This window comes from Haemaphysalis longicornis, unplaced genomic scaffold (assembly GCF_048455015.1).
Source record: "Haemaphysalis longicornis isolate Haplotype H1 unplaced genomic scaffold, Haemaphysalis longicornis Haplotype H1 scaffold_4, whole genome shotgun sequence".
Taxonomy (NCBI): Eukaryota; Metazoa; Arthropoda; class Arachnida; order Ixodida; family Ixodidae; genus Haemaphysalis; species Haemaphysalis longicornis.
This window is the reverse complement of record NW_027526361.1, coordinates 100675182-100698400: the sequence shown is the minus strand read 5'-3', so window position 1 is coordinate 100698400 and position 23219 is coordinate 100675182. Positions and strand designations below refer to the sequence as shown.

The 23219-nt window shown below is 48.0% G+C and overlaps 1 protein-coding gene across 1 annotated transcript in view; it reads right to left on the bottom strand.

The window, feature by feature from the left end:
• Positions 1 to 13736: 13736 nt before the first annotated feature.
• Positions 13737 to 23219, bottom strand: part of LOC144179877 (high-affinity choline transporter 1-like) — a 30459-nt gene continuing 20976 nt past the window's right edge. The window contains exons 5-6 of the mRNA XM_077708302.1: positions 22698 to 22915; positions 13737 to 13763 (exon numbers count right to left, since the gene is read on the bottom strand). Coding sequence (XP_077564428.1) covers positions 13737 to 13763; positions 22698 to 22915 — 245 coding nt within the window. The remainder of the gene's footprint in view (positions 13764 to 22697; positions 22916 to 23219) is intronic.

Here is a 23219-nt window from a genome sequence, read left to right as displayed (position 1 = left end):
CATCAAACAAGGGCCCTCTCCTTTGGTTTCGCGTCGCCTGTCGCTGTCGGCCCCGCTGTGACACAGTGAGCGAAGAGGACACAGAAGGTAGAGGAGATGAGCGAGTACGAAAGCGGGGGAGGCGAGCTTGATGAAAGTGTGAGGAGAAAGACGGTATGCCGGGGCTGCGCGAGACATGCTCGGCGGCGGCGGTGCATTGCGAGATAAAGGCAGAGTAGCGCACGTCGTTGTGCGTTCGCTGATGAAGCGATCACTTCAAGACACACTTCAGTTACGCGCTGTCAACGAGAAAAGTGCCGTTCGCGCTGCACACCAATTTCGCATTAGGGGCTACCTTAACCGTCAGCCAATTTTTTTATACAACTGCTTGTGTCTTCCAATTGTGCCTACAGTCCTTCGGCGGGACGCAGCTGTGAGAAAGACTGCGCGTCCTCCGACACAGGCAAGTTTTTGCAATCCCCCAACTGAATGCTGGAAAGCACCTTTCTGCAGGTATCCCTCTTGCTGCAAGGCTATTCATTTACATTTAGGATAGGTGTGGTAGGTAACGCCATGGCGAACGAAGGAACTTTACAAGGACATTGAAACGATTACGTCAGTGTGCAGAAAGATGATGAATGCATTAACAAAGGAATTGTAGTGCGCCGCTTGCGACAAAGCAATCCTCAAGCACGTTAAATTGTTTCACCATAATGTTTTGGAGCAAGCATATGCATATAGCAGTTTTTTTGGTGACTGTCTTTGAAATTTATAACTATCATATTTTTTTCCCGCCAAAATTCTGGCGAGGTGCTATAAATGGGGTGTAACTTTGCCAAGTCTGCTACGATTTTGTGACCTCTGCAAGTTATACTGCAGTTTAAATGAACTCAGAATCGGTGCAGGGCCTCGTTTTGAAATATTTATTCGTTTCATCTCAGGAGCCCGTTGTCACCCGCTGCTCGTGCCAATCTGGAATCAGACGTGACCATAATGAAAAACAAATAATGCGTCAAAAAATCTTACAAACCCCATAACCATGTCTTTTTATCTGGAATGTTGTTACTAAACAATTTTTCCCTTCATTTGCCTTTAAGCAGTTCTTGTTAGTACTCCCAGAGCATTGTTGGGTAATAGAGAACCGCTTTGCCCAGTTAGTACTGTTTATGTCTCGCTTATCCATCCTTTCTGAATGCTCCGAAATAAGCCAATAAGCTATTTTCAAGTAAATGACTACAAAAGTAAATAGAGTTGTCAAATGGATAGGTAGGATTTACTGCGAAAGAATGAGTTGAATCGGAGGGTAGGAATGTGGCGTGGCCGTGGGCAAGAGAAGGCGGGCAATTGGCCGATGGCTAATAGAAGAAAGAAAATGCGAAAGATGCTTTCGTTGAAGCCTAACTTCTCACGGAAGCTCCTGCAAATGTGGTAAAGTGGTAGAGCTGAAAATCGAGTGGCCCGTATTTCAGTTTGTATTAGAATCGAACCAAGGGCTACAGCGAAGTAACCAAACCCACGGCAGTTCCAATGCACTCGCTGACTAAACGAGATCCCATGGGATTCATTTCCTCTTTTAACCCAGAAACATGTCTTAGAAGCATCCAAAAAGCCGGAATGAGTTATTCGACCACGCTAATTACGTATGTAGCAAATATGGGAGCAACATTTGTGTGTCCGCGATTCGCGTAGTTCTAGTTCCAACAAGTCCTATTGGACAAGGATTTCAGGCATACTATCGGCGTGAAGAGAAAAACTTCCCAAGGGAAAAAGATAATCATAGCGTCACAATTCAATTCTATCTTTGACATGTGCCGTTCCAGCCAATGAGAAATTGCATCGGTTAAAAAATGATAGCCACGATAATATTACAGGTTCGGCAATGGTGTACCCACTCAATCTGTATTAGGAGTGCTAGGAGTGTTCAGAATTTTGTCAGGCGGTTGTTGAACAAGTTCATGTTTGCCACTTGATGGGTAATAGTATTCGTTGCAATAGCTGGAAAATTGCAATGTGGATCCCCTCCCCCCCCCTTCCCCCTCCCGCTTCAGGAGTTACGTCCTGTGGTTACTGCTTGCAGATTCATTATTCATGCATTGCGTTCTCACAAATAGGAGCCCAGTTCTGACAGGTTGGTTCACACACACCTAACAGTGAAACAGCCTTTTCTTCTGGCAACTAGGCAGTAGGTGACCATCACGCGGTTAAAGCTATACGTAGAGGCAATATAACTCCTGACGTTTCTCCCGAATGTCAGAAGTGATTTTAGCGCCGCGGCCGCTTTTCTGATGGAGGCGAAAAGCAAAAACGCCCGTGTGTACGAGATTTCGGCGCACGTTAAAGATCCCCAGGTGGTCAAAATTAATCCGGAGCCCTCCACTACGGCGTGCCTCATCGCCTGCGTTGCGTCGGCGCGTTAAAACCCTACAATCAATCAATCAGAAGTGATTTTAGGGGGCGGTGGCAATGTGTCCAATGTCATAACATCACCACAGGAGCTAGCCGAGGGGAGAAGCGAACAGCAGGGCGCCATTACAAGCGTTTCATCCGACTAGAAAGGAAAACCTCCTTCATCGAAGAACACATAGCTGTATAACATGTTTTGTTTGGAGAGCGAGCTAGTATGATTAGCCAACGTTTCGCCAATCGCTATTGACCAAACAATTAGCTTTGCCATTCCGAAATTGGGGTCTTACAACGCATTTTCTGCATTGGCCCTTTTGAAACCACGCTCGAAAACATGCTTGGCAGCAAGTTTTATTTTGCGTCTCAGATTTCAGGCAAAGACGCTGTCCTGTAGCTAATGGAGAGACGGAGGAGAAAATTTCAGCATCTTCCTGCAGGGGAACCCCGAGTAGCATGCGAAGCAGGCATGGGGTCAACTCAAGTTACCATTAGTTTTCAGTTCGATCGTGGCGTTGCGCGAAGGGAATGAGGGGAGCGGAGCGCGCGCTCACGTCATTTATACCCCGGAGCTACAGTGACGCCCCCAGCGAAGTATGCAGCGGAAGTATGCAGCGAAGTATGCAAGGTTGTAACACTCATGAGCGGAATCATGACGTTTCACGTAACCAACGCTATTGCGGTACAACTGACTATCGAATCACCCGTACACGCCTTGCACGGAAACACAAGGTCACGTCACGGCCCGCAGCCTGCCTGGCCGCCATGAAGGCATGGAGAAGAAGAAGGGTGCCTGATCTGGGGGTAGTGCGCACAACGTCGCCTTGGCAACAGGCGCTTGGCCACAGATATGGCGGCGCACTCGCATGGTTGCCTGCATGCATTCAACGCCATTCAATACCGGCTATAGGAGAACAACGTTCTGTCTTACGTGTGAACTGGTCCTTTGTCGAGCGTACGCAAGAAGGAAGAACGATAATTATGGTCACGAAGTTAGGCCACCCGATCTGGCGTTACTGGCGTACGTCGCGACAATCACGCAGCTCGCCCGACAGATAGCCAAAAAATCGGCTTATTAACGCGGATATAATTTTGTTTAGCCTCTGAAACTACTTTGAGGGCTGTTCATTCCGTATGCTATCATTTAAATGCTCGAACGCATGAATAAATAAAATACAAACAAGTTTTCTTTGGCATAATGAAACAATTGTGGGGCGGCCCGGGTCATCTGCGTTTGTATTACCAAGTCGTAGCGAGCACGAGGGGGCACTGCATGTCACCGAAAATCCAGTACAGGTTCCATGCAGTGTGCATGGTTGATTTTATACTGCATTTGCGAAGGAAAGGGAGAGGACTGAAGAAGTGTTGAATTGGTTTACTTGTAGTGATTTTAAATTATAGTAGATATTCCCCGCAGTAAATTTCTCATTCTTATTACGCAGTAACGCTCTCATTCTCACAACGCTGCATGTAACAAAAAATGGCTTTTATTTGCACGAACTCACCAGCAGCACTAACATTGTGTGTAGCAGTTAAAGCATTGTATGCATCGCAAGAAGAGACCGCTGTTACCATTCCCTTTCGTGTATCTGGCCCTAAAGATACGTCTCACACGATGGAGAGTGCCCTGAGTACATCGGCTTCCAAAGGACCTCTGCCTCAACCAGAAAAGTTTTAGACATAACAAAATTGCAATATTTAATTGCATCCCGAAGCATAATATTTGGCGACGCTTGCAAGACCGAAACCAGTCAATTATATATAAGCTATTTTCGATTGTTTCGACAGTTCGTTGGAGTAACCGTCAGTCGGGCTGCCTTTACCTGCCTAGTTCGACACGGTGGTGCCTTAAGTCGATTTGGGCGTAGCAGTTTCTCTTGCCTTGCGTTTACCCGCGCCAGCAGTCGTTCCGGAAATGCTACAGGGTGTTGTGGGGGCTGTTTTGCCCGCCCCGGTCGCTGTTGTGCCCTGCGCACTCATTCCTCCCGAGGGCGTCACGGGTCCCGTCGACGTTGTACCTGTTGCAACGCCGCTCACGTTGCGAGTCTTTGCAGGTTTTCTTTTGGCGCGAAACCAGGTGATGCTAGTGGACTTGTCCAATGGTACCAATGCTTTGTCCTCTTCCTCGCTTGGCTTTTCTGCCACGGGCGTTTTCTCCGAAGCAGTCACAGCCCGAGATGACGTAGAACTGTGTCCGGCAGGGACTGCCGATGCCGCAATAAGTTTAGTGCCGATGCCGCTTACCCCAACGTCTCTGTTCGCAGTGTTGGAGCTTTGGGCAGCGCCAAGTTGCTTTGGGGAAGGTGTGGGAGTTGTGGGACCCGTGGGAGTTGTGGTCGCCTCTACCGACGATTGCAATTCTGCTCTGTTTTTGCGTCCTTTTGTATCTGTACTAGGACTCAGGTTAAGCATTATAGTGGGTGTGGGCGCGTTTTCCGGCGTCGAAGTCCTTGTGTTCATCGCAGATGTTCTGGCAGTTATGTTTCCTGATGCTACCCCGTGCTTTGTTTTACCCAGAGGGGTGCCTGGGGTCTCTGGGGTGAATCCGCTTCCTGGGGTGAGCGCAGCCGACAGTCGATGGCCAACATTCGCCACGATTTTTCTGGGGCTTTCAGCGGGCTCTGTTTTTGCCCCCATGTCGTCAGCATAAAAGGTGGCGTAACCTAAGCAGTTCCACACATCCCAGTCAGGCGGCAACAGCCCGGTGTCGAACGCGTAGCCAGCGAGAATGGATGTCACGGGTATCGCGACCAGGCTGATCAACATACACAGTGTTCTGAAAGGGAACTGCTGTCCACGCTCACTGTCGTACAGGGGCAAGCGGATTAACACCGGGATGCCGAAGTCTGGCGCGCCGCACAAAACTCGTGCCGCAATGCCTATCAAGAATCCTGGAAAGAAAGAAAACAATTACGACATGTCTGCTGAATCCGCACGTGTTTTATATACAACGCCATCTTTTGTGCACGTCAGTGTTAATTTTTGGCATCCCCACTGATTGCGCTTAAACAATGGACAGTCCAGAAACATAATACAGAAAGCTTTAGGTTACAGGGAACGTGTAATCACATTCACTACGAACAATAAAAGCCCACTGCTGAATCCTCAATTACCTTTCATTAGTTTCTAAATGTTGCACCCTTCAAGTCACGGCGGTTTGCTCTCGTGCGTCTAAAGCCTGGCATCAGCCACTTATATACTTGTAGCTGCACTCAAGGCAACATTTCCCCTTCATTAATAGCTCAGCGAAAATACTTCTTCTATACCACTGCGATTGCGGGTTAATCAGTCCTAACGGAAATGGAATGAGCCGGGAAGCTCCAGGGACATTAACACGTATAAGAAGGAGAATAAAATCGGGATGATGTTTTTATAGTTTTTTCTTGATGTCGTGAATCAGGGCAACATTAGAAATATACTAGTTGTTGTCTTAGTTGTACTGTCAACTGGGCAACCGCACACAATAAAAATTACTGCTCTTATCTATTCCAGAACGACGTGATGGCAAAAGCGGAATGGGCGTTCTTCTGTGCTGCCCTGCAAATGACGGCGCTTCTCTACACGAATACATTTCAAACAAAAAAGCTATGCAGCGGGCCTTGACTAGAAGTCCTCCCACCGGCCAGCGGCAATCACACCTTCCGCTCTGCACAATAAATGCTTTCATAATCATCATTCATTACTAGCACCACGCTCCGCATCACTTCTACATTACGTCGACGCGTCTCGGCGGGTGCCCTGGCTTCAAACCTTTCCCGTAAAAGGTGAATTTAACCGGAGCATCGCCAGCCTGACGCCTTCTGTCGCTACTGCGCCTCCGTGATACTGCTGACAGTGATACTGCTTTCGCTACTGCCCCTCCGATACGTCGGGGCCTCGGACACGTAAAGGTGTCTTCAAAAGTAATTGGAACACAGTCTCGTAAATTTACACGATCTGCTTCATGCGGAAACTGCCTTTCTGAATAAGTGTGCCTTTGACGGCCGACCTCCATGCAGTGAATGTCTTTGCGAACTTCTCCCGGTGGCCGCCGCGGGGTTTGGCGCGCCGCTCCCACACCAACCTCCATGCAACTTGGTGCGGCGAACGCCGCCGACGAGCGAGAATCTTCAATCAAGGTTTCCAGTTGTACAAACCAAAACAGCAAATGCGTAAATATAATCTTGCTGTCAATTTGTCTTCAACAAAACCTTACTAGGAAGTATTAAAACTTCATTTAAACATCTGAAAAAATATTTATTTACGTGTTTGTTTTTATACAAGCTTCTTTGAAGACTGGCTTCATAGTCAGTGCACAAACATGTCCAAATGGCAACAATGGGTTAAGCTGCTCGGGGGTGTTGCTTTTCTCTTGTTTTGCTTTGCAGATACTTTCAGTTTCACACGCTGAACTCCTCCATTTCGACTACGCTTTTGTACACAGTGTTACACTCCAAATGCAACTAACCGCCGCCGCCGTCTTCTTCTCTTTAAGAGTCTCCTTTCCATGCTCACTGTTCAAGACATGGAGGAAAGAAAAGGTTAGGAGAGGTCCTGACGTCACGTTTGTGAAGGCACAGCCGCCATGACATGAGCCCATTGAGCCCCGCACTTGTTCCCACTATCCTCTGCTGTTTCCGGTTTGATTTGACTAACATGGCGTCGCCCTGCCCTCCCGCTTCGCAGCGAAGATAGCTTCGTCGCTAATTCCTCGGTGCGATGTCGTGTTCTAAGCTCTGGATTTCGCCTTCAATTTGCCCATTCTAACCCGCACCCAAAGTGTCAATCGAAAAACTGCCTTCGTTTTTGAGATAGAAGGACGATTTTTCAGCTCTTAAAGGAGCCATGAAGAGAAAATGCAAGTTTGTTTTATTCTAACGATTTCGTGTTTTATAGTGCCCCCAGCGCTTGTCCGGATACAAACGATGCTTTATTCACTGAGAAATTAATCAATTTACGTTAAAATTTTGATTTTCCCGCTCGAACGTTTGTTTTCGGGGTCTGCAATAACATCACAGGAACCGACCGCGCTGCAGCCTAGAATACCTTCATTCACGCATCCGCCGTACAGGGTAGAGACACGTATACGCTGGCGCGGCCATTTTGGGTCGCTCGCTCGCCGCCGAAGCAAGTCACTGTGTCAAAACCGTGCTAAAATTATCGCCGCAACGTGGTGTACTGGCGAAGTTTGAATAATATTATCTGTTTCGCGTTGCTAGGTCTCGTGGGAAACGAAAAGAACAACGCGTTGAGCACGTTGACCCAACTGCGACGGCACGTGACCGCCCAAAGGGTGTCTCCACCCTGTACAGCGGAACTGGTATGTTCCCTCGTTTCTTTACGTTACCCGAACCTAAATGGTGCCACCCTACCGTGGCAAGCCTTTGGTTTGTTTTTACCGTATTTAAACCTGGCTTGTTTTTGTTCTGGGAGAAAATAATCGTTCCCTGAAACAGTGCTCGCTCGACAAATATGGTCACGTAAGACACCGTTGCTTGCGTCAATCGGCCAGTGTCGTCTGAGACAACCCCAAGCCCGTAGTGCTGCAGTACGAACAGCAGTGCGCATCAGTACTTCTATGTTTACATGTGCTTTCGTAACTTCCACTGTTTGTCCCATCATTCTTATTGCTTTGTAAAGAATGTGCCCCAAATCTAAGCGCAAATCGCTCGTTCGGCTAGCTTCTAAGCTCTACCAAATTTGTGTCTGCTTGTGCCGGCCTCCGCCAATCGCAGAGCTGGCTTGAATGACATCATAGGTTCTGTTGCGGAAAATGAGCTGGTGGGTCGCATAACCATTCCCTTTTTTCCTAGATATGTAGGTTATTTCAGCGAAGTTTACGTTAAAAGTGGTGTCAGTATGATTCTAACGAGGCAATCTTTTGAATGAACCAAACTTGTGTTTTCTCTTCATGGCTCCTTTAAGCCTGGCAAAGTAGCGTTTGTCGTCGTCATAGCAACAGGCTCGAGGGATGACGAGTGGCTACTGCAGTGTCTGTTCGTAGATGGCGCTAGGAATCCAGGCACCCTATAGTTCCTCTATATAGTCCCGCAGGGAGCTACATAGAGTAACTTTAAGACACCCTACGCGCGGAGAGCGTCGCGCACGAGTTGCAAACTACATGCGCGTGGACTACGTACGCTTTTCACGTTTGCGTACACGAACTCTGTACACTCATGAAACTAAAACTGTATAATCTCACTTCACGTGAATAAGTGGCTGCAGTGGTTTGCAAGAAGCCTCACTGTTGCGTTCCGGGTTGCCGGTCGCACTCGCGGTTCAGAGGTAAGTATATTCGCCCATGCGCTATTTGTCGAGCAAAACGGAAGGAGTACGTGTCTGTCTCACTTTGTTTTGTGTTCGTTGAGAATAGATTCCCAATTGAAGCAAATCGCCGCCGAAAGTGGGTCGACGCTGCCGAAGCTGCCAACGCGCCCCTTTCCCCTAGCAGACAGATAAGGATGGAAAACCACTGTGCGAATCGACGAGATATCGCCACAAGATAACGCACCTATGCTTACCGACCACGCCAATTATTAACCATCGGATGTTGCCTTCGGAGGAACATTAGACCACAAAGGATATGGCAGTAAAAGAAACGCTGCGAAATCAGCTGTAGTGCACAGATTGCAGACGACGACGACGCCCCAGCGGCTGCCGCGCTGTGCTGCCAATGTAGCGAGGAAGCCACAGTCAAAGCGCCGTAAAAAAATGCCCGTGGCATATTGTCATGTTTAGGCACCACCGCCGTAAGAAACTAGGCAACACTGTCTAGGGGCTCAAGAGAACTGACGTCATTTCCTCCACACTTTTCGCAATGAATTTGGGATGCCAGGGGCCTCTCCTGAGTATTCTTTCCTCCATGGTCCAAGAGATAAAACTGCACCCAGAAAAGTTGCGAACGGAGAGTCTGCTCTTTGGCTGCCGAGTGCGCAGGCGCTGTGTACAGACAGGAAGTACAAAGCTGTGATTAGCTGCCGCTTCAAAATGCAGTTTGCCTCTTCCGGTCGCGTTCGCCGCCGCGCGTTCGACATCTAGCCAATCTAGCTCGCGTAGGTCGCTGTGGAACAGCCGTATTTACTACGCCGGTGGCGGAGCGTCCGCCGCAGGGTGCCGTTCGCCGCTTTTCGATGCAAAGCATCTCTTAGTCGAGGCTCCGTCGTCTGGGGTCCGGCTTCCACACCTCTCCATCTCTCCACAACAGCTGTAATAGTGGCGCTCTCTTTCCTCTCCTTCTCTCCACACCACCTGTGCGATAGCGCGCGTGCTGCTCCTGCTCTCCCCCTCTCCACCAACTGTGCGCGCTGCTCCTCCTCTCCACTTCAGATAACCAGGTCCGCACCGCTCCTCCCTTCAGTTGCTGCTTTCTGTCGAGACAACGCTGCGCCATCCGATCAGCTGACAATGGACGCCAACGATTCTGTCAGTGAACTGGCTGTGACGCCTTCAACTAGCGCCAGCCAGCACATTGTCAGAACCGCGAGAACCTCCGAAGACAAGGCTGCACAGAGGAGAGCTCGCGACGCCGAACGTAACCGTCAGCGTCGAGCAGCGGATTCCTCGCTTCGAGAACGAGAAGCCGCTTTGAAACGCCAGCGGCGAGTAGCGGATCCAGATGGCGTTCGGCAACTTGACAACGCTTCGGAATACCAGCGTCGAACAGCGGATTCCTAACTTCGAGAACGAGAAGCCGCAAAACTTTGCCCACTACTCGATAAATAAAGAAGACATTTAATACGCTACTACACGTGTCTTTACTCTAACGACCAATTAACACGCTACTACTCCACGGCTTTGCATCCCCTCAGGGTTCCCACGTGGGAAGATGGTGTAATTTTTTTCGTCGACATTTCGCTGCATGGAGGTCGGCCTTTAAGGTATCACCTCTAATCGGGAAGGCTTCCTGTAAAGTGTTAATGGCTCATAAAGCCAGAGCGAAATATTGTGGGACATTCACAAAGCCTTGTTCAATTAACTTTTTACGGATCCTGTACAAACCTGCTGAATGAACCAAACTAATATTACGCTGGGGTGTTCTTGAGCACGGTATTTCACGATTTAGCGTCCTTAGTGACTTCGCTGAAGGCGCATTTGAGAACGTCCTTGGGTAGTGTCGAGAATACCTTAGCATCATACTTGTGAATCACGTTATCAATCTAACCTTTGGTGAATCCCGGAAGCCTCTGCATTGACACTTGCCCGGGATTTCCACATTAAAGGCACAGTGAAGGCAAACTACAAGTTACTTTAGATCGATAGATTGGCTCCCTGAGGACATGAATATACCACCCTTGCATGTAGATTTTAGAAAATGAGTGAAATTGTGAAAACTTGAATGCAGCTGCCACCGACACCGGCTTTACCATGCAGCGTACACAGGAATGGGTTAAAATAGCGTGAAAAATATTTTGACAATGTGCATTCACATGTTTATAAAAAACTTCAGTGGAAGTTTTCGTAGTGACATGTTTGAATGTCGAAGAAACAAAGATTCGAAGAATATGATGAGAGTCCAGCCCATACATCAGGCGGCGGTACTAAGCGCCAACAGCTAGTTTTGGTATTGGTGCAATGGCTGGTGCAATACTCGACCAGATAATTTTGTGAGCCTCATTCTGTGTGCATAAACCATTTCATTGTGAGCCCCTGCGTAAAACAATTATTTTAGCAACCGTCAGTATATTTAACTGGGCGCAACGTCTGGTGTAGTCGCCTCTTCCTTGGCTTTCCCAGGGTGCCGCTAGTCGTTCACCGCACGCCCGCAGAAAAACGGTTCGTTCGACACCAACATTCACACGGTGACGCGATCAAAAAAGGATAATGTGCTTTTCTTCAATAAAGCGTCGATACGGATCACGCTTTTCATGATAAACATTTCCCACACAGTGGCCCGGAGCAGAAGGGACGCGGTAGTTCAGAGAAGCACGACTGGTCTGACCGAGAGTTGAGAAGCCGCTTTATATGTGGTAGCCTTGTATTCAGTTGTTTTTATACCTTTATACCTAACAACTGTCTTGCTTGCTCATGGTCACGGGAACAGTGGCTGTGGCAGCCTCTTTTCGCGCTGTTGAATCACTGCCAGGGAAACGGGGAAGCAAAATGCGTGTTTAATTAGCGATTTCTCAGCAATTGGAGCACCCGTCGGAACCAAATCAACGCTTTAATTGCTATGGAAACGTCAGTCTTTCACTTGAGATGAGCTGGCTGGTTTCCTTGTTTCCGGTTAGGTATACAGCACGGTTCATATGCACCTAACTGGTTTGTGGTGCTTCAGCTTACGGCTAGAGTTTCAGATGCCAGAATGCATGTAGAATTAACCAATAAATCTACTGTAAACAGCAGGGTGAGAGAAGGCGGCTGGGTCAGAGTGCAGCGCACAGAGACGTGGGAATTCCTTGAGGACGTGGGAACTCGCCGTGTGGTATACGCTATACCCCACTTACCTAAAACAGCTCCATAGGCGTTGCTGTAGCGTTGCAGAAAAAATAGGGCGATAAATTGTGGAAACAGCAGCACGTAGCAAAGCTCCGAAGACTGCGTCCAAAGCGCGAACACTGAGTTTGTAGACAGGGCTATGACAGTGGCCACAGCGCCCAACAGCAACACAGCACAGCGCAACACGATGGCCCGCTCGCTGTCTGAAGCCTAGAAAGACAGCGCCAGGCACAAAGGCTTAGTTCAATAATTCATTTTAAACACAGTAAGTATTTTAACTGCAGGTGCTACAATTCCCCAAGCATTTAGCGGAATCTGAGCTAAAATGGGCCGATATGTTGGGTACCTTGTGGACAATCCACAGACCGACATGTCCTCCCTTTCGGGCAGAAATTGGTTTATGAAATTTATCATTTCTTTGAAATCAAATTCCTCATGAATGCATTCCCTGGGTACGCGGAATCGAATTTTTCTAAGAAAATCAGTGCTGAAGTGTTCTGTCAAGTTGCTGCTGTACAAAAGTCTTTTACTGCGGTTCCTGGTATTGTTGCGGAAGGAGGACCCCATCGCGAAATTTTATTGAGGCCAGTATTGAGTGTACCGGCGGAAACTTCATACAAAGCATCGTTCAAGGCACAATTGTTTGTAATATATATGTTCGCCGTGCGCCTATAGCACTTTGCTATTCCAACAGCAAGAGCTGTCGGGTGTGTTCCGGAATTGCTGAACTTTGCTCTTTTGACGTCTTGCGATGTAAATCAATATCTGCAGCTTGAAGTGCAATCAGCTCTTATCTTACGAGGTACCGGGTGACAACGTTTGATGTCAAAACGTGATGTTAAGCCTAAGTCCAATGTTAGGCTTAAATTTCGGTAACCTTAATGTTGATGTTACCTTTAGCTAACCTTAACATGCAAATCAACGTCGTACAAAGTTTTAGAGACACGTACGTAGTAGCTTTACGTACGTAGAGCTTTTACGGATGGCGAGTACGCAGGCGAAGAATCCAAATGGTCACCGTCAGTCTCAACGACATCCATGAGATTCGGATTTTTAGGTTGCTTCCGGCGCCCTGCCATCCCGCTTCGCAGCCGTAAAAGCTTCGTCGCTAATTACTAGACGCGATATCGTGTTCTACGCTGTTGATATCGCCTTTCGTTTGCCCATTCATACCCTCACTCAAAGCTTCAATCGAAAAACAGCGTTTGGTTTTCAGATAGAAGGGCGATTTTTCAGGTGTGAAGCCCATAGAGTTTCTTAGCATTTATACTGAGAGGAAACTGCGCCTGGTAATCCATGTCGTCGTGGTTCTTCATGGGAATACCCCCGCCATTGGCTTGGGGTTGGCATGACGATTGGATTCTGAAGCGGTTTTTGAAATTTGCTTTGTTCACTATGCAGTAATACGTCTATGAGCTACGAGGAAGCCCAAATCCTTAGGACTCTGCGGTAGCCGTGTTCGGTGAAACTGCGGGCAGTGCGTGATCGTACCTCACGTTGGTCATGCCGCAGTCGAAGGACGTATTACTCAGAGGGTAATATGCCGCAGCGAAATTTGACGCTACGAAAACAAAAAACAAAACGTACTCCGACGAAGAAACGATACGACAGACACATGCGACTGCATCAGTCCTATCTTGTCATCGTCCACAACTGTTCAACGCCACGTATTTGACGCGATAGCATCATTAGGCTCATTTTGCGATTTCCCCGTGGCTCCTAGGCGTCCGTTACCAGCCGGGTTCATCAGGCGTCCACGGGAATGCGTCACCACTGTCACCCATAAACCAGGACTGAGGCAGCCAGATTCGAGGACTCCGCTGTATGTTTGATGTGGTGCAATGGTGACAGAAGTTTCGAAAGGAGGGACATGATAATACGTCGGATACGAAGTAAAGGACACGCGTTTTCAGCAGGTGCCATGCCTGCACGGTGAAGTTTGTTCAATGCCCAATCGGGTGGTAGTATGCCTGGAAGACACGGTCCACAACTTGCGGCATCACACCAAAGCGTGTTTAAACCAGAAGATAAAAAAAACAAATTTCCGGTAATTCATGCACCGAAGCTACACGTAGGGTATGAGGCGCGCCGTAGCGGACGTATACGAAAGAATTTGTATCACTTTAGGAGCTTTAACACGCGCCGAAATTTCGACAAATTGATATTTGTTTTCTGCTTCCATCAGGAAACCGGACGCTGCGGCCGGGAATTGAACTCGCTTACTTTGGATCAGTAGCTCAACGCTTTACCTACTGATCCACCTCGGCGTGTTTTGAAGACAATTTCCTCAAACAAGATGGCGAATCTCCATTTTGCGGTATGCGGCATGCAAAATAGCAAGAAGAGCACTGCGGAAAGAGAATTCCGGCAGGGTAAACAGACGGGGAGTTCCGGCCTTCCCCTGTGGTGGTCATGAAAAAGCAAGAGGGTAGACTGCCGACCAGAAGCTGCCGTTCCACTATTGAGTGCGCGACCATTGTTTCCCAGCAATGACCTAAAAGACAGCAGCAAGGGAAACGACCACATGTAACAGCACCCCAACAACCGACCGCGTTCCAGAATGTTACATGGGCGGACCGACGAAGCTCCAGCCAAGCTCCGGCCAGCCAGCCCCCTCCCGAACAACTCGTCGAACCTGTCAGACTGTTCACGTTTTGCCAACTTGACTTCCGTTGGAACGGACTCATGTTTTTGAACAGATTCGGTTTCGCTATTAGGTAGTGGTGTGGTATATGTTTTTATTCGTCTTCCATCTCCTCGTGCTTGCTCTTTCCCCCGGCCCTATTAAGTGCATCGATTAGCAGTTTTTTTTTCATGTTCCGGTGTACAGTCTCATCATTCTCCCGTCCGAAACGCTGGCGATCGTTAGGAGCCTGTATTCCATCAAATCTGGCGTCCGCGACAGGACTCTTCATTAACGTTAACAACCCGAAGAGTTAACGCCACCAACAGGAGGGATTGGAGAGTGTGAGACGTGACATGGATCTTGAGAAACTACTCACGCCTGTACGCAACTGGGGCCAAAGGTCTCTGAGCTCTGGGAATGGGTCAGGCCAGAGCAAGATAGCACCAGAGCTGAGAGGGTAGGAGAACGCGAGGCTGACAAGGCAGCTAGAGAGCTGGAGCCTGCGAACCTTCAGCTAAAGTTAACACTGCAGGAACGCGCCAGGAACAATCCATAGGGTAACGAAGCGAGCGCATCAGTGGCAGCACCGGCGCCTAACTCCAAAAGTCCACACAATTTCATTCGCCCGTTTGAGAATCGTCGGGACGATCTAGGCACCTACCTCATGATGTTTGAGAATATACCACTCGCGCAACATTAGCCGGAAGATAAATGGACCGTTGGCCAGAGCATATGTTTGGCTGGAGATGCTCTTACAGTCATACGGAGATTGACGCGGGAGGACTCTCTGAATAATCAGAAGGTCAAATTGACTATTCTCCAGTGATTCTGATTTACTACTCAGGGATACAATGACAAGTTCCGCAATGCGAAGGCCGAAGACAGAGAAACTGGTCTACACTTCGCTTCCCGCGTGTCAGGATATTTCGATCGGTGGATCGAAACGTCGGGCGTACTACAGACATTTGAGAGTCTACCCGACAAAATTATCGCTGAGCAGTTCCTGAAGACCTGCATCCAGGATCTTGTAGTTTTCATTAAAGAAAGAGACTGCGAGATCATTTACCAAATGGCAGAGGTTTCCGACGGGTTTCTGGAAGCCCAGTCTCTAAAGAACTTGGGGAAGTTCAAAGAAGGCACTGAGATAAACGCAGGCTCGAGTCATACTGATGGGGCCACAAAGAAAGTACCAGCTTGCTTTGTTTCTGGCAAAGTTGGACATCGTGCTCCTGATTGCCATAGGACGGGACAAGCTCCAATCTGCTCGAAGTGTCGCAAACCAGTCCACAAGGGCGACAAGTGTAAATCGAGAGAGACTCATCCCAATAAAGTTTCTGCTTATGCAGTAAGTAAGACATTCCAGAAAAGAATACAAGCTACCCATCCTTACATGCATATTTCTGTTCCATTTTGCGGAAAAAGTTTGGAAGGGACGCACTGAACAGGGATGCTCAGCTGACCATTTACCTCTCGTCACCGTTCAGTCACACGGGAAATCCATAACTGTGTTATGGGATTCAGGAAGTAACGCTGTAAATGTACATTAAGAGCTCGTGCTGAATACGTGCTTGACAGGTCAAGCCACCACCGTGGTGTTCCTGGACAAGGCAACACAACGCCTCCCGGAGGCGTATGTCAAGATCCGTACTCCCTACTTTTTAGGCAAGGTCCTGGCGAAGTACCTGACTGACCCACTTTATGGCTTAGTCATGGGTGACATCCTCGGCGCTAGACACCCATACGATCCCGACCCGAACTGCACGCAACAAGTACATGAGGGCAATGTGATTAAGAAGCGACGTGTGAGCTGCCGTAAAAACAGCAACACCAGAGAGAACAAGCTACCCGACGTAGTGTCCGTTGTCAAACCCGCTGTCTTAACAACAAAGGACTTCACATTCGCTGAGGTGAGAAGAGAGGAGATGATAAAGCAATGTGAAGATAGAACTTTGCGTAGTTGTTTGATAAGGCAAGTCAAGGAGAGCACACCTCGAAGGTGCGACACCTACCTTTTTTTCCAAGAGAACGGCTTGCTGTACCGACGATTATACTTCTCATCGGGCCAAGAGTAAAAACAACTGCTAATACCGAAACAATTTCGAGACGCAGTGCTCCAGATAGCCCACGACATTATGTCCTGCCATAAAGGCACTCGAAAGACAACAGACCCGCCGCGGTGGCTCAGTGGATTAGGCGTTGCGCTGCTGAGCACGAGGTCAAGAGTTCGATTCCAGGCCGCGGCGGCCGCTTTTCTGAAGGAGGCGAAAAGCAAAAACGCCCATGTGCATGAGATTTCGGCGCACGTTGAAGATAATGAGGTGGTCAAAATTAATCCGGAGCCCTCCACTACGGCGCGCCTCATCGCCTGCGTTGCGTCGGCGCGTTAAACCCTACCATCAATCCATCAATAAATAAATAAATAAATAAATAAATAAATAAATAAATAAATAAATAAATAAATAAATAAACCAGTTAGTCAGTCAGTCAGTCAATCAACAAATCAATCAATCAATCAATCAATCAATCAATCAAAGACAACAGAGAAAATTTATGAATTGTACTGGCCGAATATATATATTGACATTAAAAGATTCGTAAGACTTTGCAATGTATGCCCGCGGACGGCTCCAAATCAAGAAGTTGAAGATGTGCGTTTTTGGAAGACGCTTAATTGTGCGGCTGTGTTTTCTTGCGGACAGACGCATTCGACAAGAATATATGAGCCGCCTTACTGTAAGGGTTCCCACTACTATTGTTAGAACATTAATTCACAGTACAGTGCACTAAGAACAGAGACAATATGGGTGCGATTTGTTAAGCAGTGTGTGAAAATCTGCTTGTTTTCCTCCTCCACCTGTGCGTTTTTTAGATGCGAAGAATCTCTTGCTCCGGGGGATTTTCCGCGTCCGTGCCCCATCCGCAGCGCCTCTGATGATTATATTGGCAGGATGCCCCTAGGGATTGGCCAAGCAAAGAGTCCATCACGAGATAGCTTCGCGTTCAACCACCGTCGCCATCTTCCCGTTGGGAAACCGCTGAACAAAAGGAAGGAAAAGAAAGCAAAGCTGCGAAAAGGAGGGCGTGTACGTTGCTCTCAGCCGGTGCACCAACGTCAACAACCTTTACCTCACCAGCGCTGACGGAGACTACCGATTCTACCACAGAGACAACATCGACAAAAACATGACGGACAAGTTTCGGCGCCTCAAGAACCACCGCCTACTCACCGTAACACAACAGTACTTGCGTTCCTTTGCCACCGGTGTGGATACGGACGTGAAATTCCCTCTGTCGCTACTAAACACCAGATCACTCAACATAACGGCAACACAATGGAACCACACCGAACCCCCATGATGCTTCGCATCCTCATCAGATTTCCCCACGGGAAAATGGTGAAATTTTTTGGTGGAGTAGTGTGGCGGCAAGGTTTGAAAGTGTGTGTGTGTTCGCCAACAACTTTCTAAAGTGGCGAGACATGTGATCAAGTACCGGCAACTTTCTGTTTTGAAAACAGTTTCCTCAGACGCGACGGCCAATGTCTCTTTTGTGGGTATGCGCCATGCAAAAGCGGAAGAAAAGTGGAGAAAGAATTCCGGCCGTGGAAACAGGCGGAGTGTTCCGGTCTTGTCCTGCGGTGGTCATGAAAAAGCAAAAGGGCCGACTGCTGACCCCAAGCCGTGCTTCCAATACCACGTGCGTGACCGTACTTCCCCTGCGATAGCCTAGAAGACAACGGCCAGGGAAATGACCTCACGTACCAGCACCCCACCGACCGACCACGTTCCAGAATGTTCCATGGGCATACCGACGAAGCTCCAGCCAATCTCCGGCCAACCTGCACCCTCCCAAACAGCTCGTCGAACCTGTGAGACTCTTCACGTCTCTGCCAGCTTGACTTCCATTCGAACGAACTCGTGTTTTTGAGCAGTTTCGGTTTCGCTATTAGGTAGCAGGCTGGTATATTTTTTTTCCTTCGTCTTCCATCTCCTCGTGCGTGCTCCTTCACCGGCCCCCTAAAGTGCATCGATTTTCAGTTTTTTTTTCAATGTTCTGTTGTCCAGTCTCATTATTCTCCCGTCCGTAACGCTGGTAATCTTTAGGAGCCTGTATTCCATGATATCTGGCGTCCACGACAGGACTCTTCATTAACGTAACAACACGAACGTCACCAGCAGGAGGAATTGGAGAGTGTTAGAGGTGAAATGGATCTTGAGAAACTACTCACGCTTGGTACCACACTGGGGCTAAAGGACTCTGAGCTCTGAGAATGTATGAGGGCAGAGCAAGATAGCACCACAGCGGAGAGGGTAGCAGAACGCGAGGCTAACAAGGCAGCTGCAGAGCTGCCTTGCTACCTTGCCCCAAATTTACCCGCTCCGAAGAAAGTGCAAGGGACACCATCATCAGGACTTCCTATAAGGCACTTCTCAACATCGCAATTTTGACCGCGAGACGAACCAGCAAAGGCGCTGGACCACCAGGGTAAGAGAATGTAAATTTCATGCTATCGATGCAGGGATAAAATAGCAATATTCGGAGCAAGAAATAGGCACTCGGGAGGCACCGGACAAGAGCACGTGAAAGTCAGTGGGACAGTCCTTCACCCTGCAGTCTCGTCCTAAATAGGATGTTAGTTATGATAAAGATGAATATGTCCTCAACCTGTCTTCCTAATGCATTTTAAGAAAGCGAAAATTTTTCTCTCTGTCCGCTAAGGAAGCGGATGGAAAAAACAAAATAGGGAGGGGGCATCGTACCCCCCAACCAACAGTCCTCCATTTGAAAAGAAACTGCCTCATGCCATGATAGACATGGCAGCGATCCCGCGACTCCACATTTAAACTCTCCTCTACCAATAATATGGATACAATCACTATCATACAGAGGAAGAGGCGATATGGAAGGATCAAGTTCGTTCAGAGAAGCTTTCATTATCATGAGACCACAGTACACACCGACTCCGGGAGGTACAAAAGCACGAGGCCCCAATTGTGGTACTTGAATACTCTGGCACGCCTTGTGACTGCATGACCCTCCAACATAGAAGAACAAGCAAGTAGAAGTTGGAGCCATCCTCTTGGCAATCCGGATAGTGGAAGTATCCGAATGGGAAGGGGAAGTGTTATTACAGACTCTCAAAGGACACTGCAAGAAGAATACCTAAGCACTTCGGTGTATTAATCCCATAGAAAAAGTTAAAAACGTCACCTGGACATCCGGACACAATGGTCTGGAAAGAGAACAATGCACTAACCAAAAGGGACATGAACTCACATACCGCTTTCTTGTGACTACGACTACCACACCAGCCTCCTCGAAAAACGTCAAGAAGAAATCCTGATTCTATGCCTAGGAACACGATCTTTCCCCTTGCAACATCGAGGTCTACGTGTCGAAGAATCACGAACTCTGTGGACGAAAAACCAACACAAGACTGTGATGAAAATTCAAACTGTGATAAAATAAGAGAGACATCCACCCTCTTGACGCAACCTAGCCAAGTGCGAGGGTATATATGGTTATTAAAGAACTACTCAAACAAATAACTTATTCCAGTTTGAGACATGGGAGGCAGATTTGACCATATCGTTACGTCAAGATGAGCGCGGCCTGTTGGAGGGCAAGGAATAAAGCTGCTGCATCTGGTTCAGTAGGCTCAGGTTCCAACTTTAAGCTCCCTGCCATCTCTTTACCCCATTTTCCTACCACAACTATTTCTTCCTGAAGAAAGATATTCTCTCTTTCGCTCTCTCTCTTCGAAAAAATCCCGCAATCTCCACGAAGTGAATGATGAGAGGGGCGAAGCTAAAATGCTTATCGGTAAAACCGTGAAACATTCGCCCACACATCATATAAAGACTGGACACGTCAAGCTTTCCACCCCTACGTTGACAAGCCTGTCGACGACGTCGATGTTTGTGGTGATTATGTAGGGCTTGTTTGGGACGATGAGAATCTCCATGGGTAAGTTGGCGAATTCGGTTTGTGACATTTTAGTCACCTTCTGGGCCGTCGCCTTCTGCCGAGCGTCTTGTGTCGCGTACCCCCGGTACGTGTCTTGAGCTCGCAGGCGACGAACGACAACCTCTTCTTCTTCCTCTCCTTGTTAGCCAGCAAGGAACGCATTGAACGTTTTGACCTCTTCGGCCAATCTTTGGTTGGTCAATCCCTGGGGGGATACTGCCACAATCATCATCATTCTGCCGTGTACGGCAGCAACCAGGGACGGGACAGGGCCCGAGCAAGAGGAGCTTCGCCCCTAAGAAACAAAATTATTCGGCCGGGTCTAGACATCACAGAAAACATATTTTGATACACTGAAACTGACGCCTCCTATCTAAAACTTACCCCCACCTTGCATCAAAAATCTTTCACGCTCAAAGTTTGAGGTTCTTTAGTGCAGAGAGCCTTTTTGTCCTCTGGGCAACGGTGGTTAAAAAGCCTCGTTACTAATCTATCTTTTCGATGACATTTAGTTATCGTGCAGCATATATCGGAAATGCAGCAACTGCGCACGAAAACCCTGCGTGGGAATCGAAGTATCGCTATCCAGCCTTACATCTTAGGATCCAAACTTCCATACCTGCAACTTTTGTTTCTTTAAGTATAAACCAACTCGCTCAGCAGCAAGTGTTGTTAAGCTACAGATGACGGTCGGTGCACAGGTTCACAACGAAGGCGACGTTTTCATAGGCACGTTCCAAAAATTATCCACTCTTCAAATATTTCAAGTATTGGTAAATATAATAAAGTCAGAGTCTCTAATATGTTCCCGCCAGCACACCCCCAGGTAGAACCGTTCCGGGAAAAATAGGGTTTACTTCCTGTTTCCGTAGGTTTAAAACAGCCTGTTTTATTTTCTACTTACATAATGGACACTATTCTTCGCGTTTTTGTGGCACTTTGTTTAAATGTTCGGTAACTAAAACGTTTCAATCGAAGCCAATAATGAAACTAAGCCAAGCGCATTATGTAATGGTGGCCCATGATGACACAGACAGCCTTGATGTAACCCGCATATACGCTAGCGCCAGATTCCCCTCTAGTGTATATTGTAGTAAACTCTATGGTTAACCCTGACGAAGAACCGTTTGTCGCCGTCATAGCAACAGGCTCGTGAGATCACGAGTGGCTACAGCAGTCTGTGTGTGTTAGTATGTGGCGCTAGGAATAACGCGCAGCTATTGGCGGAGCGCGTGCATTCAGGCACCCAACTAGTTTCGAGCGGCCGTGGCCCTACGCACGTGCTGCGTCACGTACGCGTAACTATAAGGATTTAATCTACATGCGCGTGGGCTATGAATACTTTTCGCGTTTGCGTACGTGAACTCTGTACGGATGTGAAATTCAAACTCGTTTGTACGGCAATCTATGAATACCGAATAACCACGCTAGACCTCATAGCCTCACGTTTCGCTTGACATCTCGGCCGTCGCATGCCGTCATCGCCCTCTCCCTCTGCTGGGTATCAACCTGGGGTCACATTCCCATTCACAGCAAACGGGGATTTTTGGCACCCCCCTCCCCTTGCAAATTTGCCTGCGGTGCTCCGGTCACGGCGATGTTCGCATCCAACAATCATGCTGAATCTGATTTTCCCTCACAGTTTTGTCGTCAAGTCAATGAAAACATCGCGCTTTTTGAACATTTTCTACTGATTTTTGGATTTTCTCGAGGAGGACTCCAGCATAAAGCATTCACTTTGTAGGCGCGCGTTTACTTCAATTTTCTCGAAGCCGTATTATACTTTAGGTGCAGGGCATTCGCTCAAAACCTTAGCAGTTCCTGCTATACGATCGATTAAGGACTAATCAATGGTTTTTTCTTAAATGTTTCAAATATTTCACTAATAAAAGAAATCCCGGGCAATATTCATTAAATTTAACCTGGGGACTGCCGAAGCATGCAGTGTATAAGTGCATTCTTGGCGCCTTGGCGTTTTTGACAACGCAGATGAAACCGTTGCAATGTAGAGGTATGCAGATTTGCTGTAAAATACTGGGGTATTGGAAGCACGAAGCGTTCTAGCACGAAGTATTGGAAAACCGGTGTCCCGGTGTGTTCTTTTACTCCGCTTTACGTTCTAGCGCGAGGCGTTGGAAAATGAGGGTGTCGGGGTTTTACTACCATGACTACATGATACTACGCGACGACATGAGACGCCGACAGCCCCAGCCCCTCATTGGCTACGCCCCTGAAAAGTATGTGATTCTGAAATCTAGTTTCAGGAACTCATTTATTTTTTTAACAGCATAACAAATTTTCTAAGCCTCACCGTCCGCCTGGCCACACAGTAGTAAATATTGTGCGCAACCAGTGAGGAGGCGCTGAGCATGGACGAGTCGACCGAAGACATGACAGCCGCTACGATGGCGAGCTGACCCCCAATGGAGGCCCAGCCGCTCGCCAGGTGGTGCATCGAAAGCGGCAGCACGTTTTTCCGGTCTGCTGGTTCGAGGTCAAACCTGCCGGCGTACTTGGCCACTGTGAAGTCTGCAAAATTATGGGGTGTAGGACTTGCTTTATTAATGGCGTGCTTTCCTCTGAAACTGCTCAATTACTCAGGCGTACAACAAAGAGCCCAGTTACACCCAGGGAGAAATCTGATGCAACAGTGAATCTTTGGATTGTGTGCCGTAGTATTACATATAGCTACGGCTTCTTTCTTCCGCGTTATGATACAGTCGTAATTGCGGATAATTGTGGCAATCTTTTTTCTGGAGAGTTCCCATAAAACAACAGTTACAGCTGTTTTCTGTAATCATACTTCACCCGTAGATGATCATGAAATAACCGC